Raw genomic sequence first — 18,900 nt, forward strand, 5'->3', positions numbered from 1 at the left:
TTTTTGCTGCCTTTATCAGACGACCAAACTTAGAAGACTCCCACAAGACTTCCCCTTTACCCACTCAACTTCCTTTACCCACCCAGCCTTGATGAGCTAGTCTTGAGCAGAAGAAACTCAGTTCAGTTTTAGTCCCTTCATCCAGTTGGAGCAGGAAGAAAGCTGCACTTTCCCTGGCAGTTAATTTTGCGTTGGGAAAGACACACCCAAAGACACCTGATCTCCAGACATGCCTATTGACTCAAGGCAACTTCTAGAAGGAATTCTGTATTGATTGTGGTTAGGAAGGTGAGGGGAAGGGTGTACAGTCTTGTCCATCCCCACTAAGAGTTGCACAAATCAGAGCAAAGTTCCAAGCAAGATATCATTCTACCATCACATTTGGAGGGGAGAGCATAACAAATTGTTACTTTGCTTTCTAGTGTTTCCTGGTGAAAAGATCGAGGGTGGGAGTTCAATGTCTTCATCTCCTGAGAGAGCACCTCTATCTTAGACTATTTTTCCAGCAGTGTTTTGTAGTCTGTTGCTCCTGGAGAATAATGGGTTATACCAGGTAAACACAAAGAATGTTGATTCCTTTCCTCCCGGTTCTCTTTTTAACTGCTTGGGGAAATTTTTTTTTGTCTGAGAGAGGAGGCTTGTAAAATAAATGCTGTTGCCTCTTCAATAACTGTTAAGATGTTATAGGTTAATAATCAGGTGGGCTAGTAAAATTTAGGGATAAGATGATTCTTTCACTTATAAAAACACGCTATTGTCACAAATAATGCCATGTTATTCCTTTACCATTTGTTCTTTTTTTAAAAAAAAATTGTTTAAGTGTGTTTTTCCAGGATCCATCAGCTCCAAGTCAAGTAGTTGTTTCAATCTAGTTGTGGAGGGCACAGCTCACAGTGGCCCATGTGGGGATCGAACTGGCAACTTTATTGTTAAGAGTACCGTGCTCTAACCAACTGAGCCGGTCGCCCCTACCATTTGTTCTTCTTTCAATGAAATCTTTTGGTTTCTTGAGTATTTAGTGAGTGCCTACAGGGAGAAAGGAGCTCGGCACACTGGAACAGATACCTTGTTTCTTCTTCCCATTATTTTCCAGCTTTCTTTTCTGAATCTTGGCATGTCCAAGTCCCTAGCCTTTCTTCTGTCTATCCAGAGACGCTTCACAGAGGGCAAAGAGAGAAATAACTTTTCTACTCGTTTGTTCAGCAGAGTCAGTCATTCAATAATATTTGCTCTCCGTGTCTGGCTGTACCTAGCTGAATAGAGGCCATGATAAAAAAGATAAAGCCACTATGTTCAAAGACGCTACCTTTTCCATCAAATGCTACAGAAGTAAGCCTAAAAATACATAGAAAGCCAGTGACCAAGAGGTGATAGTTAGAAGAATGGGGGTTTCACTTTTGAAGTGTGGTCAGTGTCATATCTGTGGCCTGTGGATGGGGTGATCACATCATTAAAAAAAAATGCTGTGAGTTAAATTACATTTCAAAGGTACACTTTGAGATATATTAGAGTATGTGACATGCATCACTGATGATGCAAGAGATAATTTGATGGGGTGCTAGAGATGATTCTAGGAGGTACATGGACCTGGCTTTAGATAATATTAAACTGAATATTAAAAAAGTATACCCTTTCTCATTTATTTTGAGCTATGCAATTACAGATGAACAGAAAGTCTCAGTTAGATGTTGTATGCCTTAAACACCACTCTAACACTTGATAAACAATCCCCCTAACTTTTGTGGTTTTTTTTACATTTTTTTTAATGAGTTTCATGTGTGCAAAGCATCGTAACACTTAGACGTTTACATCTCTCACAAAGTGATCACCACCCCCTGCCAGTCTACTACCCCCTTAACTTTTGTTTTAAACACATTTTAAACTCAGAAACTCAATGGGTAGAAAGTCAGTAGATTCCAGCTGCAATATGGTAACCTTATTTTATTTTTTTCATATTCATTTTAGTGTATCCTGTTATTTGTGGTTAGTGAGTTATACATAGTTTCTTTTTCAAATGAATTATTTAAACAAATTGAATCAATATAAAGAAACATGATAAGCAGTTAAGAGCCCAGGTGAGACAAGGTTATGGCAAAATTGTGAAAGTAGTAGGGAAATGACTGAAATTTAATCAACAAAAGCACGTGCTCAGAAGGAGAAAATCTGTGTTTAAGTCCATGCTGCACCACTTGCTAACTCTGTGACCTTGGGCAGTCCACCTAACCTTTCAGAACCTTAGTTTTCTCATCTGTAAGATAGGAATGAGAACATTACCTTCTCTGCAAGCTTAACAGAGTACTTATTACAGGCAAAGTGCTGTGTATTTTTGAGGATAGAAAGATGAATAAAATTTGGCCTCTGCCCTCAGAGCTTAGTTTGTCTACAGGGGAGACAAGCACATAGATGTCTATTCTTTTGTAGACTGTGATAATTATTAAGAATGGGGTAAAGGAAATAGGAAGGATTGATTACATGAGTGTATGTCAAAAGAATAGCTACATTTACAGAGTATCTTCCAACAGCCAGGGAGCCTGCTAGGTTCTTTGTCACATTAGCTCATTTGGGAACTGAGATCAGAGAGGCTAAATAATTGTCCCATGGTTAATAATGGTGATGATGTTCATGATGAAATACATATATGCCCAGCACCTTGGTAAATTCTTTATATGTCTTATCTCATTTCAGCCTCACCACAGGTCTATGAGATAAGTATTATCTCCCTTTTATAGATAAGCAAACTAAGGCTCACAGAGGTCAAGAGGTGTGTAAATTTAGCGAGTGGTACTGTTACAGTTTAATCCCAGGGGTGTTTGATGCCAAAACCCATTTCTTCCACTTCTACTGCTTCCAACCCAGCAGCTGAACTGTGGGACCCTGATGTGGCTGTGCACTGGGAAGGTCCCTCTTTTGGGAAATGCTGGGTTCCATTCTCCGCTGGGTTTCTAATACGTTTACCTATGGCACAACTCCTCTTTCTGTTTCATAATAAAAGCTCCTACACTCCTAAAGCACAAAGTCCTAGGACCATGTGAGTGGCCAACACTGCTCCCTGATACTATAAGGTAAAGACTTCAAAAGTAGGCAAACAGACCGGGTGATAGAGCAAAGTTGGATAAAGTTCATCTAATTTTTTGGAGGCTGTATTTCCTGTGGGAACTTACAGAATCACTTCTTGGTAGATACAAAGGGAACTGTGGGATGTACTAAATTCAATCTCCTTATTTTAGAAAGAGAAGAGGTTAGGGGTCTAAGGTCCCACAGCAGGCAGAGGAATTAAGAGACCACACATCTGTGTCTCAATGCTCATTTTACTGGAGCAGCAGTTTTCAAAGAGGGGTCTCCAGATCAGCAGCCTCAGCATTACCTGGTAACTTGTTAGAAATGCCCATGTCAGACCCACGGAATCAGAAACTATGGGGATGGTGCTTGTTCTAACAAGCCCTCGGAGTGATGATTCTGAGGCATGCTCAGGTTGGAGAACCAGCACAAAGTAACTGCTATATATTATAGGGCATGTGTCAGGAAGAAGAGGGAGAGATCTCAGCCCCCACCCCCTCAACCTCTTCTCTTTGTTCCTGGGTGGAGGCTTGAAGGGGCTCAGTGCAACGATCTCCTGAGGTCTACAGCACACTCATATTTCAGACAGTGGATGGGCCTGTGGAACAAATGCTGCCCAGGCATTGGTGGCCCAGGTGTGCTTCCAGGTAGCCAGAGCCTATGTACTGACTGTCTGTGTGTGTGGAGGAGGAAGTGGAGGACAAGGGCTGTGCGCCAGGAATTTAGAAGAGGCTCTTCTCCACACTGTCCTTCCTCATCTGTGAGCCATGGGTGGTGGCTCTCAGAACCATGCAATGGATTTCCCAAGGCAGAGAAGGGGAATGGGTGGAAAGTTATGTGGAAGGCTGTGTGCCCCTGCTGAAGATTTTTTTACTGTATTCAGAAGGGACAATAATATCTGAGGTGGGAAAATAATGGAAATTGATTTACATTTTAGCGGTATCTCTGGGAGCTGCATGGAGGATGGATGGGCAGGAGCCAGAGACTTATGGGCGGATGGTTACCACATTAGTCTTAGGCTGTGTGTGGGGTGGAAACAGATTTAAGATCACATGAATTGGGATGTCTATGGGAGGGAAGGAAGGAGATAAACACCAATTGGACTTGGTGAGTTCAAGTGTAGTGCCAACAGCTGGAGCGTGAAGTCCTGGAATCAGTTGGATATAAGATCAGGTGAGTGATCAACCATCCGCTCTGTCCTTCTTCCCCAAGGAGCCTGGGCTTTGGAGTCCGGCAGGTGAGGGTTCAAAACTCCCTCTGGAATGTGACTTCCAGGAGGGCAGGATTCCATCTCTGGTTCACAGCTATATACCAAGTGCCTAAAACAGTATCTGGCACATAGTAGGCGCTCAATAAATGTTCAATGAATGAATGGCCATATTCCAAGCCTACTTTCTTCATCTGTGAATATACCTAAGAGGAACGCCCGTTGCTTAAGGAAATCACCCAGTCCGGAACCTGACGCACAGTAGGCACTCAACATGTTGTATTTTTCCTTCCCCTTACAGTAGAGCGACCACAAAAAAGGGGTTTCTGACCCTTGTGTCTTCTTCACCTTCCTTCGCCCCCGCAGGGTCTTGGGGAGCACGTGGGCTAGGGAAGGCGGCGTGGGAGCAGGGGGGCGGGCAGGGCAGAGGGCGCCTCCCGGCCCCTCGCGCGGAGCCGCACTCCCGGGCTTACGTAAGGCACTAGTCCCGCGTGCCGGCCCCGGAGGGGTGTGGGGGCGGGCGGAGTCGGCGCCGCCCAGCGGGATCTGGGCTGGAATCCTGTCGGGGAGCCGCGTTACCAGCCGAGGTGTGTGTTCATGTGACTGCTTTGGGTCGAGAAGCGCCGGACTCCGACTCCTCACGGCGGGGGAGCGCATCCGTCAATCCTCCGCGGAGGTGGGAGCTGGGCTGCCGCGCGGGCGGCGGGCAGCGGCTGCCGCTGCGACTCCCGGGGATGTGACAGCCGCCGGGGAGGGGCCGAGGCGCCTACTAAACGTTGCCTACGTGTGAGAACCCGAGTAGGGGCTCTGACCCCAGGCCGCTCGGTGCGTGGGGTGATGGGGGGTTGCGCTTGGAGTCACCGCGGATCCGGCTTCTTCTCTTGGTGGGGACTGGCGTGGGAATGTCGGGCCGCCCGGTCCCCTCCTCAGATGCAGCATGGGGAGCAAGATAGAGGGCAAGATCGAGGTGGGACTGGCCGGGCCGACCTCTGAGCCGCGAGGGCTGACCACGCCAGGGGCGGGGGCGTGGAACTTCTCCAGGCTAGCGGCGTGGGTGCGAGGAAGGCGGGGAGGTGTAGCGTGGCGCCTTACTCCGCCTTCTAGCCGCCCAGCTGCGGGGCTGAGGGGAGGGGCTGTCTCAAAAGTCTCTCCTTCCCCTGCAGGGGCGGCCAGCGAGTGCCCGCGCGAGCGGAGGGTGTCAGAAGCAGGGGCAGAGGAAACAAAGTTCCCGGGGCTTCTCCGAGGCCGTTGTCCAGGTTGCCCGGGTGGCCGCCCCACTCCTCGCGAAGGCAATGGCTTCCAAACTCCTGCGGGCGGTCATCCTTGGGCCGCCCGGCTCGGGCAAGGGCACCGTGTGCCAGAGGATCGCCCAGAACTTTGGCCTCCAGCATCTCTCCAGCGGCCACTTCTTGCGGGAGAACATCAAAGCCAACACGGGTGAGGGGGATGTGGGGGGCGAGGGGCTGGGGTGAATCCACGCGGGATCCGGTTAGGCCGGGGAGACGAAAGAACGGAGAGGGGCCGGGTCTCTTCGGCCCCCGGGCGCCCTTCCCCCGCCCGCGTGTGGTTGTGCAGGCTCCTACGTGCCGGGGCGCATGCAGTCGGTGACCCGCAGCCGTGCGGCTTAACCGCGCCCGGGGAGGAGGCCGACGCTTCCTGGGAGGAGGGTGGGCGAGGCACGCGGCTCCTCTCTCCGCCCGGGCTCCTCCTGCGTTGGGGAAAAGCCGTAACCACCCAGCTGAGTGAGAACTAGGCAGCTGACAACGCCGAGCTCCGCTCTCGCCCTGCTTCCTTAAGGCAAAGCACCCCCCTCCTCCGTGCCTCCGGCCAACCCCAGCGCCCCCTCTTCTCTCCCCCGCGCGCCGCCCACCTGTGGGAGTCCGGCCCGGCTGCGCGCGGGGGAACCTGTGGCGCCGCGGGGCTCGCAGTCGCGCGCTGTTCCAGCCCCTCCGCGCCGCCGCAGGCCTCCGGGCAGAGCCCTGGGTGGCTCTGAAAGGCCTGTCTGTTCGCTGCCTCCTTCTAAGGTAAACTCTCACTACGAACTTCCCCTCCTCCCCAAGCCGAGGCCTGGCTGTTAGAGCCTAACAGGAGACTTGATCTGATAAATTACGTTTTGAACCCTGCTTCCCTGGAAATGGCTTCTTGATTATGCCTCCCTGGGCTTGCGTGGCGACTTTGGGGACATAGGTAGCCTGATCGCTGAGTCTCTCAGGATGGCCCTTCTCCCTCTCCTTCCACCTCACGTTCACACCAGTTCCTAATGAACTGGCGTTAAAAAGCAAGAAGTAGCTGTTGTGTTGCTTCGAGGGACATACCCCTCGTGATGCAGATGCTCATAATTAGCAGCTCCTTTTTATGAAAACTTCTTGCAAACGGGGTGCTTCAGGATCTCTCCTGTTCTCAGTATCCAAGGTGATCACTGGCCGTTGTGGGCTACTTATCCAGGGATCTTCATTACAAAAGCGCAGATTCATTTGAAGAGGTGGGAGGAGGACGGTGCTGGAAAACAGGAGGCTCAAAAGCTAGGAATTCAGTACCTCAAAGGCAGGGTTTTATTCATGATCTCTTAAGCACGGTGTAATCGCCAAGTTTTAACTTTGATTTTCAAGACTACTCTCCTCGCCACGCCTCTCTCTTAAGGAAGAGTTCTTTGTACCAGGTCACAGCTTGAATTTTCTCTGGCACTTCTAATTGAGGACTCAATTAGGTCTATTTTAATTTTAATACCGAATTCAAATGTATCTTATGCTTTCAGTGTTTGGTTTGCAGTTTGCTGGGAGAGCAGCGTGAGAGGGAAGGCTGGCTCTCAACCTGAGAGTGTTGTGATGAGGTAGGGCTTGTCCATGGGAGGGAGAGGGAGGCACAGTGAGGGGAGGAAACGCTAGAGTGGGGTTGAGCCCATTTCTTAGCATTCTCTGTACCTGACTTGGTGATTTGTTTCCTTGTGGCACGAAGGGCTTCACACCATCCATTCCCGGACTGGATTAGTGGCCCTTTCCATTTTTAAAGAGAATGTGATGGGAAGTGGCGTGTTTCTGCTTGTTCTTAGAGGCTTTGAAAATATTCCATTTGCTCTTTTCCCTTATTCTCATTTTTTTCATTTTAACTTTCCTTTGTTCAGAATTTTAGTTTCCATTCTCTTTCAAGTGCCGCCCCCCCTATCGCCTCAGTGTTTCTCCCTGGAGTAAGAAGTGACTATGAAATGAAATGTTGAGATTATCTTTGTTTTTTTTCTGTAGGGAATCTCGTAGTTATTGCATGGACCCACTTACAAACTGTTTATCAGGGGAAAAAGAAGAAAAATAAAGGACAATAATTTGTTTTTAAAGTGGCTTGTTTGTAGTGGATTTGGAGGGTGTTCTCGGATTATTTTTCTCTCAGAAAGTCTAAGAGTCTTATAGGCTCACCACCTTGTAAATAAGAAAACATTCCACAGTATTTATTTTTCTGTTACCTGCTGTTTTGCTTTTAGCTGGTTTCCTGGTGGAGAAGCACAACAACCCCTGTGTATGTACCCCTTTATAAATGTTGACGGTTTGAAGGAGACGACGAAGCACAACAAAACCCCAGGAAATAAAACCTTGGTAGGAATTTGAATTGGAAAGTAGCTCAGGCCATCTGCTCCAGCCTCCATTAGGGCATACTTCTGTTCACATGGCTTTCCTGCAGCCACTGCCTGGTGAAAAGCTGCTTCTCCAGGCATGGGATACGCATTGCTTCTGGGAAGTCTTCCCTCACCTGCCCCGGCAGAATTCATCTCTTTCCCCAGCATATAGCTTGTTAATTCTGTTGCCGCTGTCACATACAGTTTTAAGGTGGTGCAGCAGATGTCTGTCTGAGTCATCCAATAGGTAGTTACTGAGTATCTGCTATGTGTCAGGCAGTATTCTAGTTGCCGGGGGCTATAGCAATATTTAAGATGACCCCTATGACTCTGTCCCTTCTGCTTTCACCACATTCCAGTTTCCACTGAGATTTAAAGGACAGGGAGCTGGCAAAGTAATGCATAAAAGGAGTTCAACTAGTCTTGTGTTGAAGGCATGGGTCAGGAATTCTATAATATCTGCATCTGCCCCAGAAGTCAGCCAGCCTCCAGTGACCAAATCCATTCTGTTTAATTAGCTCTGATTTATGGTAAAAGTTTGTACTATTTTTGGGGAGGGAACATTTTCCTTTATCTTTGATTAAACAAAATTCAACCAAGTAAATTTGAATATCTAATTGGCTGTATGAAGTGATTCATAAATTGGACAGCATCCCTTCTAGCAATTAGAAAGAAGGGTGCTCTGAGGAGTTGTACAAAATGGAAGATTTTTTACAGGAAGAAGGGTGGGGCAAGGGAGCTATTAACAACAATAAAAAGATTATTTGGGGCCTAGACATCTTTGGTAGTGGGGAGGAGAATTGAAAGGGTTTTTATCTTGCAGATTGCCTCTCTTTATTACTATATTATAAAGATAATGATTTTTTAAAATTTATTTTTCAATTATAGTTGACCTAACAATATTATATTAGTTTCAGGTGTACAAAATAGTGGTTAAATATTTATATATCTACGAACTGATCACTTGATAAGTCTGGTACCCATCTGACACCATACATATTTATTACGATATTATTGACTATATTTCCTATGCTGTACCTTATCCCTATGACTAGTTTTGTAACTAAGATTGCCTCTTCTTTCTATGGAGGATAGCGAGGGCCCACCTGAGAGATTACCTCATTGGTGTTGACCAGAAAAATCCAGACTGTTTGATTAAGATTATGTTTCTAGGAGAGGCTGAAACTGCAGTTAGATCTGGTATTCAATCTAGGTTTGGGATCATGGGCTTTTTGCACTAGTGATGCCATTTTGGGCTTGTGGTTTTCTCTTTAACACCTTTAAGGTACTTATGGCTTGTCTAATCTAATAATCAAATTGACATGAGACAGATTACAAGGAGAAAAACAAATGAAAAGTTTAGAAACATGTATGTATACCTCCCGTATACATGGAAGAGACCCAGGAAAGATGAGTAACTGGCCAAAATGGCAGAAGTCAACTCCTTAAATACCATCTTCAGCTAAAGACAAATGAAGGTGTTGAGGATGGAGAGTCAATCATGGGAGGTTACCAGGAAAAGCACAATAAACAAGGATAAATTTGTTATGCAGATTTAAGTCCATACCTTCTCCATTGATAGTGAAGGCAGGCCTGATACAGTGAGGAAAACTCCCCTACAAATGGAGATTTCCCTTACAAATGTAAATATCCTTTTACAAAGGGTAACTTCTACTTGGTTTCCAGAGTTTCTTCCAGGTCTGCTGTTACTTCAAGTTAATCAACCTAAAATAATCAGTCCCAAAGAGGCATGTTTGGGGTGGCAAACTCTGCTCCCTTCAGTCTTGCCTTTGAAACTTCAAGTAAGAAGTTTCACATTCCAGAAGTAATGATAGATTGTTCCATATCTTATTAAACTAGCCTCAGTCTTGAGAAAGGTCAGTTCAGTTAAACAGCTGTATCTCATTTTAGGAGGTGGTCTTGCAGGTGGGCTGTTAAGGTTAGGCCTATATTGTGCAAACAATCAGGTAATTAAGAGGCACCTCCAAGAAAACAAAAGAAAAGCAAAGGTTAATGATTGGAGCAAATTATCAGTCAGTTTCTGAGCCAAGGAGACAGTCAAGAAGATTTCTGGATGTCAAGCTCAGCTTCTTTTAGAGTTTGAAATGTCTCTGATGATGTCATCAGGTGTTCAGGCAAACTTTTTTAGAGGCTTATATCAGTCATGGAGAGTGTCTAAACAGGAGCTATTGTGTCACTTTCTCTTAAGTCTATATCAAGTCATCTAGTTGCAGTTTGTAGGGCTTCAGGAGAAAGGGCTGTTTCAGTTCTTAGTGGTTCCAAGTCAAAGGATGGGAGAAAATTGGAAATGTTAGTTTGGAGAGATCAGCCAAATATTTGAGGAAATTAAAAGAATTTGGGATCTGGTCCAAGTACCAGATAAGAGCAGAACCTAAAAAGACAATGAACAGTGCTAGAATCTAATATCCACAAAGGTGTGTTACTGAAACATAATGTTTCCCTCCAAAATTAACCTCATTGTTACCAAAGGTAGCCAAATTAAGGCTAATTTATTTGCAAAATAAGTCTATTTTTGTTATGGGACCTCGGTTCTTGCAGATGCAGTGAGGAATCAAAGGTCAGCAAGCTGCTTGATATGCAAGTAGGGTTTATTAGTGATACATTCTCAGGGAAGAGAATGTGCCTAGCCGCTCATGGTGGGGGGAGAGAGAGAGAGAACACGAGGGAGCCCACACCCTTGTCCTGAGGACTTATAATTTGTTGGGTGGCTGATGGAGTTAGATTTTGATTTGGTGGGAAAAGGTGGTACATGCTCTTCCATGGGAGGGCGTGACCTCCTAAGATGGGTGGAGGTCTGTTGCCTCAGATCCTTATCTTTCTCCAGACCCCCTCTTGTCATCTGTTGTTGTAAACAGGCATGTGACTGGAGGCGGTTAATCAAAGCTAGTTATAGCTTTTTCTGTTGGCACTATGGACCCCCACCCACTCCTCTTCCTCCTATATTTTCTAACTTCTACCTAACAGTTTCAATACATTTGCCCTAATTATTTGTGTAAAACGAAAAGAACAGGAAATAACCGTATAGGCTCTTTTAAATCTGCTTTGCTAGAATTTTTCATGAGGAATCTCCAGATTGACCTTTTAAGCCTCTCGAGTCCAGAAGAGCCAAGCCAGGGACTTGCCATTAGACTTCGCCTAGAGTACCTATAGATTTGGGAGGATTTCTCTTTTATTGTGGTTCTCCTGCAACTAAGACTGAAAACCGTGACCAGACTTGGAGCTGAGCTGTGCCTTCCACAATTAGACTGAAGGACAACAACTTGGAGCTGACGGGCCTTGGAGAAACACACTGTTCCCCAATATTCCCAATAAAATGAAAAACAAAAACAAAAGATTGTAAAAGTCACTAATATTTCAAACAACAAGTCATGGAAATTGTATTCTTCCTTATCAGTTCCCACATAATTAAGACTTGTTCTGCTTGAATCCAGTTTTTCCATCAGTTCTCTCTACCATGCCTGATGACTAAGGGTGAGAATGGTAATTCCAAGTTTGCAAGGCCTCATCAAAGCTCATAGGATTTGCCCAGTGAACTGAGTTGTTCACTAGACTGTGGAAGGTATACCCCAAGTGGAAAACACATTTTCTAACAGTTTCTTTGCCACTGTGAGGGCATCAGCCTTGCAGCAGGAGCACGCTTCAACCCATTTGGAAAACATGCAACAGCAAGAACGTATTGATAACCTGTACTAAGTGCCAGTTGAATGAAGTCCAACTTAATTGTACTGCGATGCATGAAGGAATGCAAAAACTTAAAAATGGGGTTAGTCCGGGAGCCTGGACAACCAAGTGGCCATCTTGGGTTTCCCACAGCCCCAGCTATTCATTTCATTTACAGACATTTTATACCCGTACAGTGTTCCCTAGAAGTTTATCATCATTTATTTCACAATGGTTCCCATGGAATTCAACACATCAAATAAGCCTAATTAGTTTAATATTTCCCTTTTATGAGGAGAGAGATATCCTTTGAAATGTTTTAAGGGCCCTTGTGGAAAAATCTCAAAGTTGTTTTTAGGTTAGGAAAGAGTATTTAAAATTTGAATTTTGGGAAGTTTGTCAAAAAGTATCAAAAGGTTTTAAAACACTTGACTAAATAGTCATGTAGGTCATAATGAAACAATAATTAATTATTCATTTAACTAAGTAACAATAACATTTCAAAGACAAACATAGAGGGTTACATAATTGTTAGCAAAACCTAGCTCTTGCTATTGAGAAGATTGTTTTCTTAAGTATTCAAGAATGTGATTCAGACAACATAAAACACAGAAAATTAATTTGATAAAACAATATTTTCTTTCTCAACAGATTACTTGAAAAGAAAAACCTTTTACAATCTCTTGTAAGGAGGAGACTGACCGTCCAAGCAAACTTTGTTCTTTTAGCAGATGAAAGAAAATTAAGTTTTAGCTTTACATAAGTATACTATTGATAGTAAAGCTCAATTTTTAAAACTGTTATAACAGCAGTTCAACTGTAGTCAAATTACACAAGATAAAATTTTCTTTCTCTTCAACTTTTTTTTTACGCTTAGTTTTGCCGTTCATAACCACAAGTTCTAGCTTAGAGAAAATTACTCTCATTTCTCTTACCAAAAATGTATCTCTGTACCTCATTTCCTTTTTTTAGAAACATATATCCTGCTTTCCTTACATTCAAAGTTGTTTCTGTTATTTCTGGTGGTTTCAGTTATATTTATTGGAATTTTAAATCCTTACAAATCTTAATTTCGAATGAAAACTAAGCAATTAGCTTTCTTTAGATTGGCAAATTTATGAATGCATTTCATAACTTCTGGAAACATAGACTCTTTTACTGGCAAATATATTTCATAATTTCAAGAAACGTGCTTTTTAAAAAAAGATTTTATTAGGGAAGGGGAACAGGACTTTTTTAGGGAACAGTGTGTATTTCTGGGGCTTTCCAAGTCAAGTTGTCCTTTCAATCTTAGTTGTGGAGGGCGCAGCTCAGCTCCAGGTCCAGTTGCTGTTGCTAGTTGTAGGGGGCACTGCGCACCATCCCTTGCGGGAGTCGAGGAATCGAACTGGCAACCTTGTGGTTGAGAGGACGCACTCCAACCAACTGAGCCATCCGGGAGGCAGCTCAGCTCAAGGTGCCGTGTTCAATCTTAGTTGCAAGGGGGGGAGCCCACCATCCCTTGTGGGACTCGAGGAGTTGAACCAGCAACCTTGTGGTTGAGAGCCCACTGGCCCATGTGGGAATCGAACCGGCAGCCTTCAGAGTTAGGAGCATGGAGCTCCAACTGCCTGAGCCACTGGGCCAGCCCGCTATTTTTAATAGTATACTCTTTCAGTGTGACACAAGACATTTAGTAGCAAACCCAAAATTATCTTTTAGTTTCTCTGTAATAAGAGCCAAAAGTAGGTAGACTTATTTAACAATTAATATTTCAATATTTTATCTTATTTGGAAATGATCTAGACAGTCAATAATTTCCACCATTTAATTCAATTTGGTAAAACTTGAGGTTTCAAGTTACCAAAAGATTTTGGAAAACTTAAGTAGACATATGATAAAACATAAATATTGTTGAAAAGTTCATCTACAAATTTCATCCCACCTACATCTATTTATTTTACTTGTTCTCAGTAATTAGGTTACCCACAAAAATTTCATGAAATGTTAGATCAAGTCAGCCAGCATTCTAAGTTATTATTTTTGCTGACAAGTTTATAAGCCTAGGTAGAATGAAAGTATTATGTTGCTGATAATTCTAAGTACATCTGTTTTAATGAAGACAACAAACTTAAATTAGCTTTAATTCTGAATATTTTTCCCAAATCACATGAATCTGAAAAGCATGTGGGTTAGTTTCTATATTGGGAATTTTAGAGTACCTAATATTTATATAAGCACTTGTTTGTCTTTAAGCCAACTAAATAGAGCTGTTTTACAAATTAGCAGTACCATCTGGAGGTAGAAAATACCACACATCTACAACAGGTACACGAGTATATCCACACACGACATACAAACTGAGGCAGAGAGAGACCTCATGGCTTCCATAAAAGAAGTGGGATCTATTCAAATGATCTTGCTCCCATCCCCTTTTTTTTCTTTAGATAAGAATTATCTTCCTGAAATGTGCATTTAAAAAAGATGGCCTAAGGGACTTCTTGGAGAAGACCAGGTATTTTCATCTCAAATATGCAGGGAAAGAAATGGAAGCTCCTCCCAGACGTACTTTAGTTTCCTTAGGCTGGTATTTACAAGCCTTTTGAGATGAATAGGGAAGGTTTGGTGGGCTTTGAATGTTTTCTGGTCCTGTTGCCACAGAGATTGATCCACTTATAAAAAGGACTACTAGAATGAGTACTCAAATCAAGGAGGCTAGCCATTATGTTTCTTTGTATCCACTTTTTAATTTGCTCTTTCCATAGGTACCAATGAAACACCTGTGTAGGATGAGAGCTCTCTAAAAAATTTCCAATTTTGAAGGTTTTCCAGTTCAATGATTCATTGTCTGGCCAACGGTAGGATCTAGTGATCTCAGTAGTGACTCAAACCATTACGCCTTTTATGGCTTAAGTAAGGATGCAAGAGGCGCCAACAAGAGAGTGCAAAGGCTGCAGCCCTCACAAGATCCCAAAAGTTCACTCCCAGAGTTAGAAACAGTCATTCCAAAACACAGGGAACCATGTATTTTCCCTGCTTTGAACAGAGTAGGGTAACCTCACCCATTTTTAAAATTTTGTTCCTTGCCTACCAGATAAATGTGCATGCTCTAGCTGGCAGAAAACTAGAACCATCAGGGGCCTGTTTTTACAGTCTCTGGGAAGAACAAGATCAACAGAAAACAAGAGTATTCAAACGAAATTGTACCGGAATCCCATTTGCCCAAGAAACTAATTTCACCAATATTTTCTCCTGCCAATCTAAATTTAGCTTACCATGTCTAACTTCCACTCAACCCCGCAGACAGAGTTGAGGGAGACTGATAGAGCAAAAATGTTTACTTCTTGCCTGGCTTGCCATCTTTCAGGGAGGAAGAATTTTCCTCTACCCTTCAAAGTTTTTCTGGCTGGTCTAATAATCAAATTGATATGAGACACTTGAGCAGGAGAAAAACAAAAGTTATGTAACACGGATACCTCCTGTAGACATGGGGGCGATCCAGGAAAACTGAGCAGCTGGCCAAAATGGCGGAAGTCATCACCTTAAATATCACTTTCAGCTAAAGACGGGAGTAGATGTTGGGAGTGGAGAGGCAGTTTTTGGAGGTTACCAGGAAAAGCACAGTAAGCTGGGCAAGGTGGCTCTGCGGGTTTAAGTCCATGCGCTCACCATTGGTAGTGAAGGCAGACCTGGAACAGTGAGGAAAATGCCCCTATAAATGGAGATTTCCCTTACAAATGTAAATGTCCTTTTACAAAGGGTAACTTCTACTTTTCAGAGCTTCTTCCATGTCTGTTTCTTCAAATTAACCAGCCTAAAATAATCAGTATCCCAGAGAGCCTCACAATAACTGTCATCCAGTGGCTCTGCCTAGTTGGCCTGGAGCAGAGCAGGCTGAGATTTATCAAATACCTCATTTGAGGACCTTCCCCCAAATCTTTGGTGTGCATTTTCTTGAGCACATTGCATGAGGAGTAGACGGGGGAATGCTCTTAGATTGACAGGACCTGGGTCCTGTCATAAGGAATATTAGCGTGTGTACGTGTGTGCCTGTGCATATATATGTATGAGTGCATGCACACACGGAGTCAGTTGTATGTTCCGTAAAACTTTTATTTAGTGATAGCTTCTTTTGTTGAGTCATGGGTGATTGAAACCTTCCTTTGAAAGATGTGAGAATCCTGTATTAAGGGTTGGACAAATAGTGTTTTTTGTGTGTGTTTTTTTAAATCACATTATTCTGTACTGGGTCTATCTCAAGTGCACAAAAGTTGGCAGATTTCCATTTGGAGGCTTCCTGGACTTGACTGAGAGAAGAGATGTTCAAGAGCAAACCTGTTTCTGCTCTTAATTAATATTAACTGCAGTTCCTGTTGGGGTTTGCAGATAGGACTAGCATTTTGAATTAGACTCTGGGCTGAGCCTCTCTTTGAGAAGGTGACCTAGTTCAGAGGGCTCGGGTTTTGTTTTTTTTTGGTGGGGGAACTCATTAGGTATAAATGTGTCTTTTCTTCTGTAAGAATGAAAACTTCTGGGAATTGGAGGATGAAGTTGTATTAGACAGACTTGAGAGACAGAGTTCAGTGTATCTAAAACAACTTTAAATAGTTAACCTTTGTGTAGCTCACATAGGGTCTTGGCTTACTACAGGATTTCTAGAATATGCTATATTCCATTTTAGTGAGACTTGGGGTCTGACCAGTTTTAAAGCATCTTTCTTCCACAGGTCCCTTCCCTCCCTCCCTCCCTCCCTCCCTCCCTCCCTCCCTCCCTCCCTCCCTTCCTTCCTTCCTTCCTTCCTTCCTTTCTTCCTTTCCTGGTTGCTTTGTCCGAGGGTTTTCACTCGTATTTGTAGAGAACTGTTTGTGACTTGAATAGGTGTCCCATGACAGTAAGTCTGCCTCAGCCACATCCACTGCTGAATCTCAGCATTCTTTCAGTGTGGTCATTTTTTGAAAGTAGCTTTTTTCTGATCAAAGTCATGCCGTGTAGAAAATTTGGAAAATGTGAAACTGGACGAAACTGAAGACGCAATAAAAAATTACCCATAATAGCACTCTTGACATTTAAAAAATCTAACTAAGTTGTTTTTTTCTTTTGCCCCACTAACTCCAGCAAACTAACTTGGGGTTATATTAATAACTTTCCCCCTTCCACTATTATATATGTGTTGGGAGCATTTTTCTGTTTCCTTAAAGCTACTTAAAAAAACATTTTAAATTCCTGCATAATATTCCATTCATTCAGCAGATATTTTTTGACTACCTACTCAAATATCCCTTTGTTCTTAGAGGTGTGAGGCCACAGAGAGAGGTGAGGGGATGAGGTTGAGACACAGAAGACAAGCTTTTACAGAATAAACGGGATAGTATTAGAAAGAGGTAGCTGTCATGAAGGCAGTGAAATGGTGATGCATTAGTGATGAGGGCTGAGGTGGCTACTTAGCTGGTGTGATTAGGGCAGGTCTCTGGGAGGTGAATAGCCACAAAGAGCATGTAATGATCTAGGAGCCCTGTTCCAGGGAGAAGCAAGTGCCACGGCCCTAAGGTGAGAACAAGCACTGCTTGTTTGAGGAACAAAAAGTATAGAGCCTACTGAGCAGGGGACATGGAAGGTCAGTTGAGAGAGATGAGCCTTTGAGGGGCCTGCAAAGGACTGGATTTTATTTAATGGCCCTAAGAACCTACTGATGGGTTTTAAAGAAGGCAGTGACATGTGGATTTACCTTGTAAAAGTTGACCTTTGGGATGCTGTGTGAAGTGACTCCAGGTGATTAAAAGTGGTACCAGGGAGACAGTGTGGATGAGGAGAGTGGACCATGGCTTGGACTGGGTGGTAGTGATGAAGGAAGAGAGAAATGAAGGCAGAGCTGACCGGACAGAATGAGATGATCGCGAAGGGTGAAGGAGTGAAAGAAGTCCACAGTGAGTCCTACGTACGATACGGACCTGAGCGCCGGGGAGAACGTGTCTAACCAATCTGGTGTGGAATATTTGGGTTCTTTGCTGTTCAATAATACTCTTAATGAATGTCATCACATGTAAATCTTTGGGCAAATACACTATCCTTGGGTTACTAGCAATGAACTCTCCTAGGTTACTAGCAATAAAACGACAGGACCAGGATAGTCTTTAAAAGTTTAGGGGAAGAAGGAAGTTTTAAATTTAGTTTACAAATACCTGATCAAGGTCTTGGTGTGAAAGTAGCTAATAGGCATTACTTTATTTGTGTACTTTTTGACTTATTGAATATTTGAAGTATAGACATACATATACATTTGTGCATGTATATTTAAAGTTTTTCTTTGTTTTTCTGATTATAGAAATAGCATGTGTAAGTTATCAAAAGTTTAGAAAGCCAAGAAAGAAGGCAGTCATTTAATCCCACTAACTGCAAGGAAAAATTCTGTTAATAGTTTCATATACAGTTTATCCTTCCAGACTGTTTTTCAGGAATATATTATGTACTACTATTTTGAAAATCGCTTGCTTTATTTCACAGTGTATCACTGAACATTTTCCAGTGCCATTACATTCTGTTCTTTAAGGTGAGTTTAATGCCCTTGTACTACGTATTTCAATGTTTTATTCCATTTTTTAATTTTTTAAAAAGGTAATACATGCAGATATTCTTTGTTTTGCACTTTCTAAAAACTTAGACATTGGTTTCTATTAGTATACCAATCTACCTCAATCTTTTAAAAAACTGGCTGTATGCTCTTTTATTATACAGCTGTATCATAATTTCTTTAACCAGCCATTCTCAGATGTCTTGGTCGCAGGGTCTTTTAGCACATTTAAAAATTATTGAGAACCCCAAAGGGCCTTTTTATGCAGTCTATACCTATAGATATTTACTGTACTAGAAATTAAAACTGAGAAATTAAAAAAAAATATTAATTCATTAAAATAATAATAATAAATCCATTACGTGTTAACGTAACATATTTCAGTGAAAAAGAACTATTTGCCAAAACAAATCTAATGATAAGAGTAATGTTGTTTTCATATATTTGCAAGTTTCCATAATGTTTGACTTAGTACAAGAAGGCTGGATTCTTATATCTGATTCTTCATTCAGTCTGTATACTATGTTGTTTGGGTTAAAGTTTTGGAAGACTATCTGGCTCCCCATAGATATGCAGCTAGAGAATGGGGGAGCTCTTAGATGCCTGAGAAGATCTCATGGACCCTCAGGAGTCTTCTAACCACACTTTGCGAACAGCTTATTTAATCATTCTCCTATAGATGGGAAATTAGATTATTTACAGTCCTTTGGTGTACAAAGCATGCTGAACTGAATGCCCTGGTAGATGCCTTTCAACAGATGCTTGAGTGCCAGACAGTGTGGGCTTGTGGGATACGAAGAAGTG

At 43.0% G+C, this 18,900-nt stretch overlaps 1 protein-coding gene across 3 annotated transcripts in view; it reads left to right on the forward strand.

Moving 5' to 3' along the window:
* The first annotated feature begins 4,791 nt into the window (after positions 1-4,791).
* AK4 (adenylate kinase 4) overlaps positions 4,792-18,900 on the forward strand; it is a 73,823-nt gene continuing 59,714 nt past the window's right edge. The window contains exons 1-2 of one of the 3 annotated variants that reach the window (XM_019731731.3): positions 4,792-4,940; positions 5,428-5,701. In XM_019731731.3, the coding sequence (XP_019587290.1) occupies positions 5,557-5,701 (145 nt within the window). In that variant the 5' untranslated portion in view covers positions 4,792-4,940; positions 5,428-5,556. Of the gene's footprint in view, positions 5,090-5,427; positions 5,702-6,000; positions 6,289-18,900 lie in introns of those variants that run through there. The other 2 variants (XM_019731718.3, XM_019731739.3) reach the window with 2 other exon arrangements.

Source organism: Rhinolophus sinicus, chromosome 14 (assembly GCF_057876585.1).
Source record: "Rhinolophus sinicus isolate RSI-liver-muscle chromosome 14, RSI-T2T, whole genome shotgun sequence".
Lineage (NCBI taxonomy): Eukaryota > Metazoa > Chordata > Mammalia > Chiroptera > Rhinolophidae > Rhinolophus > Rhinolophus sinicus.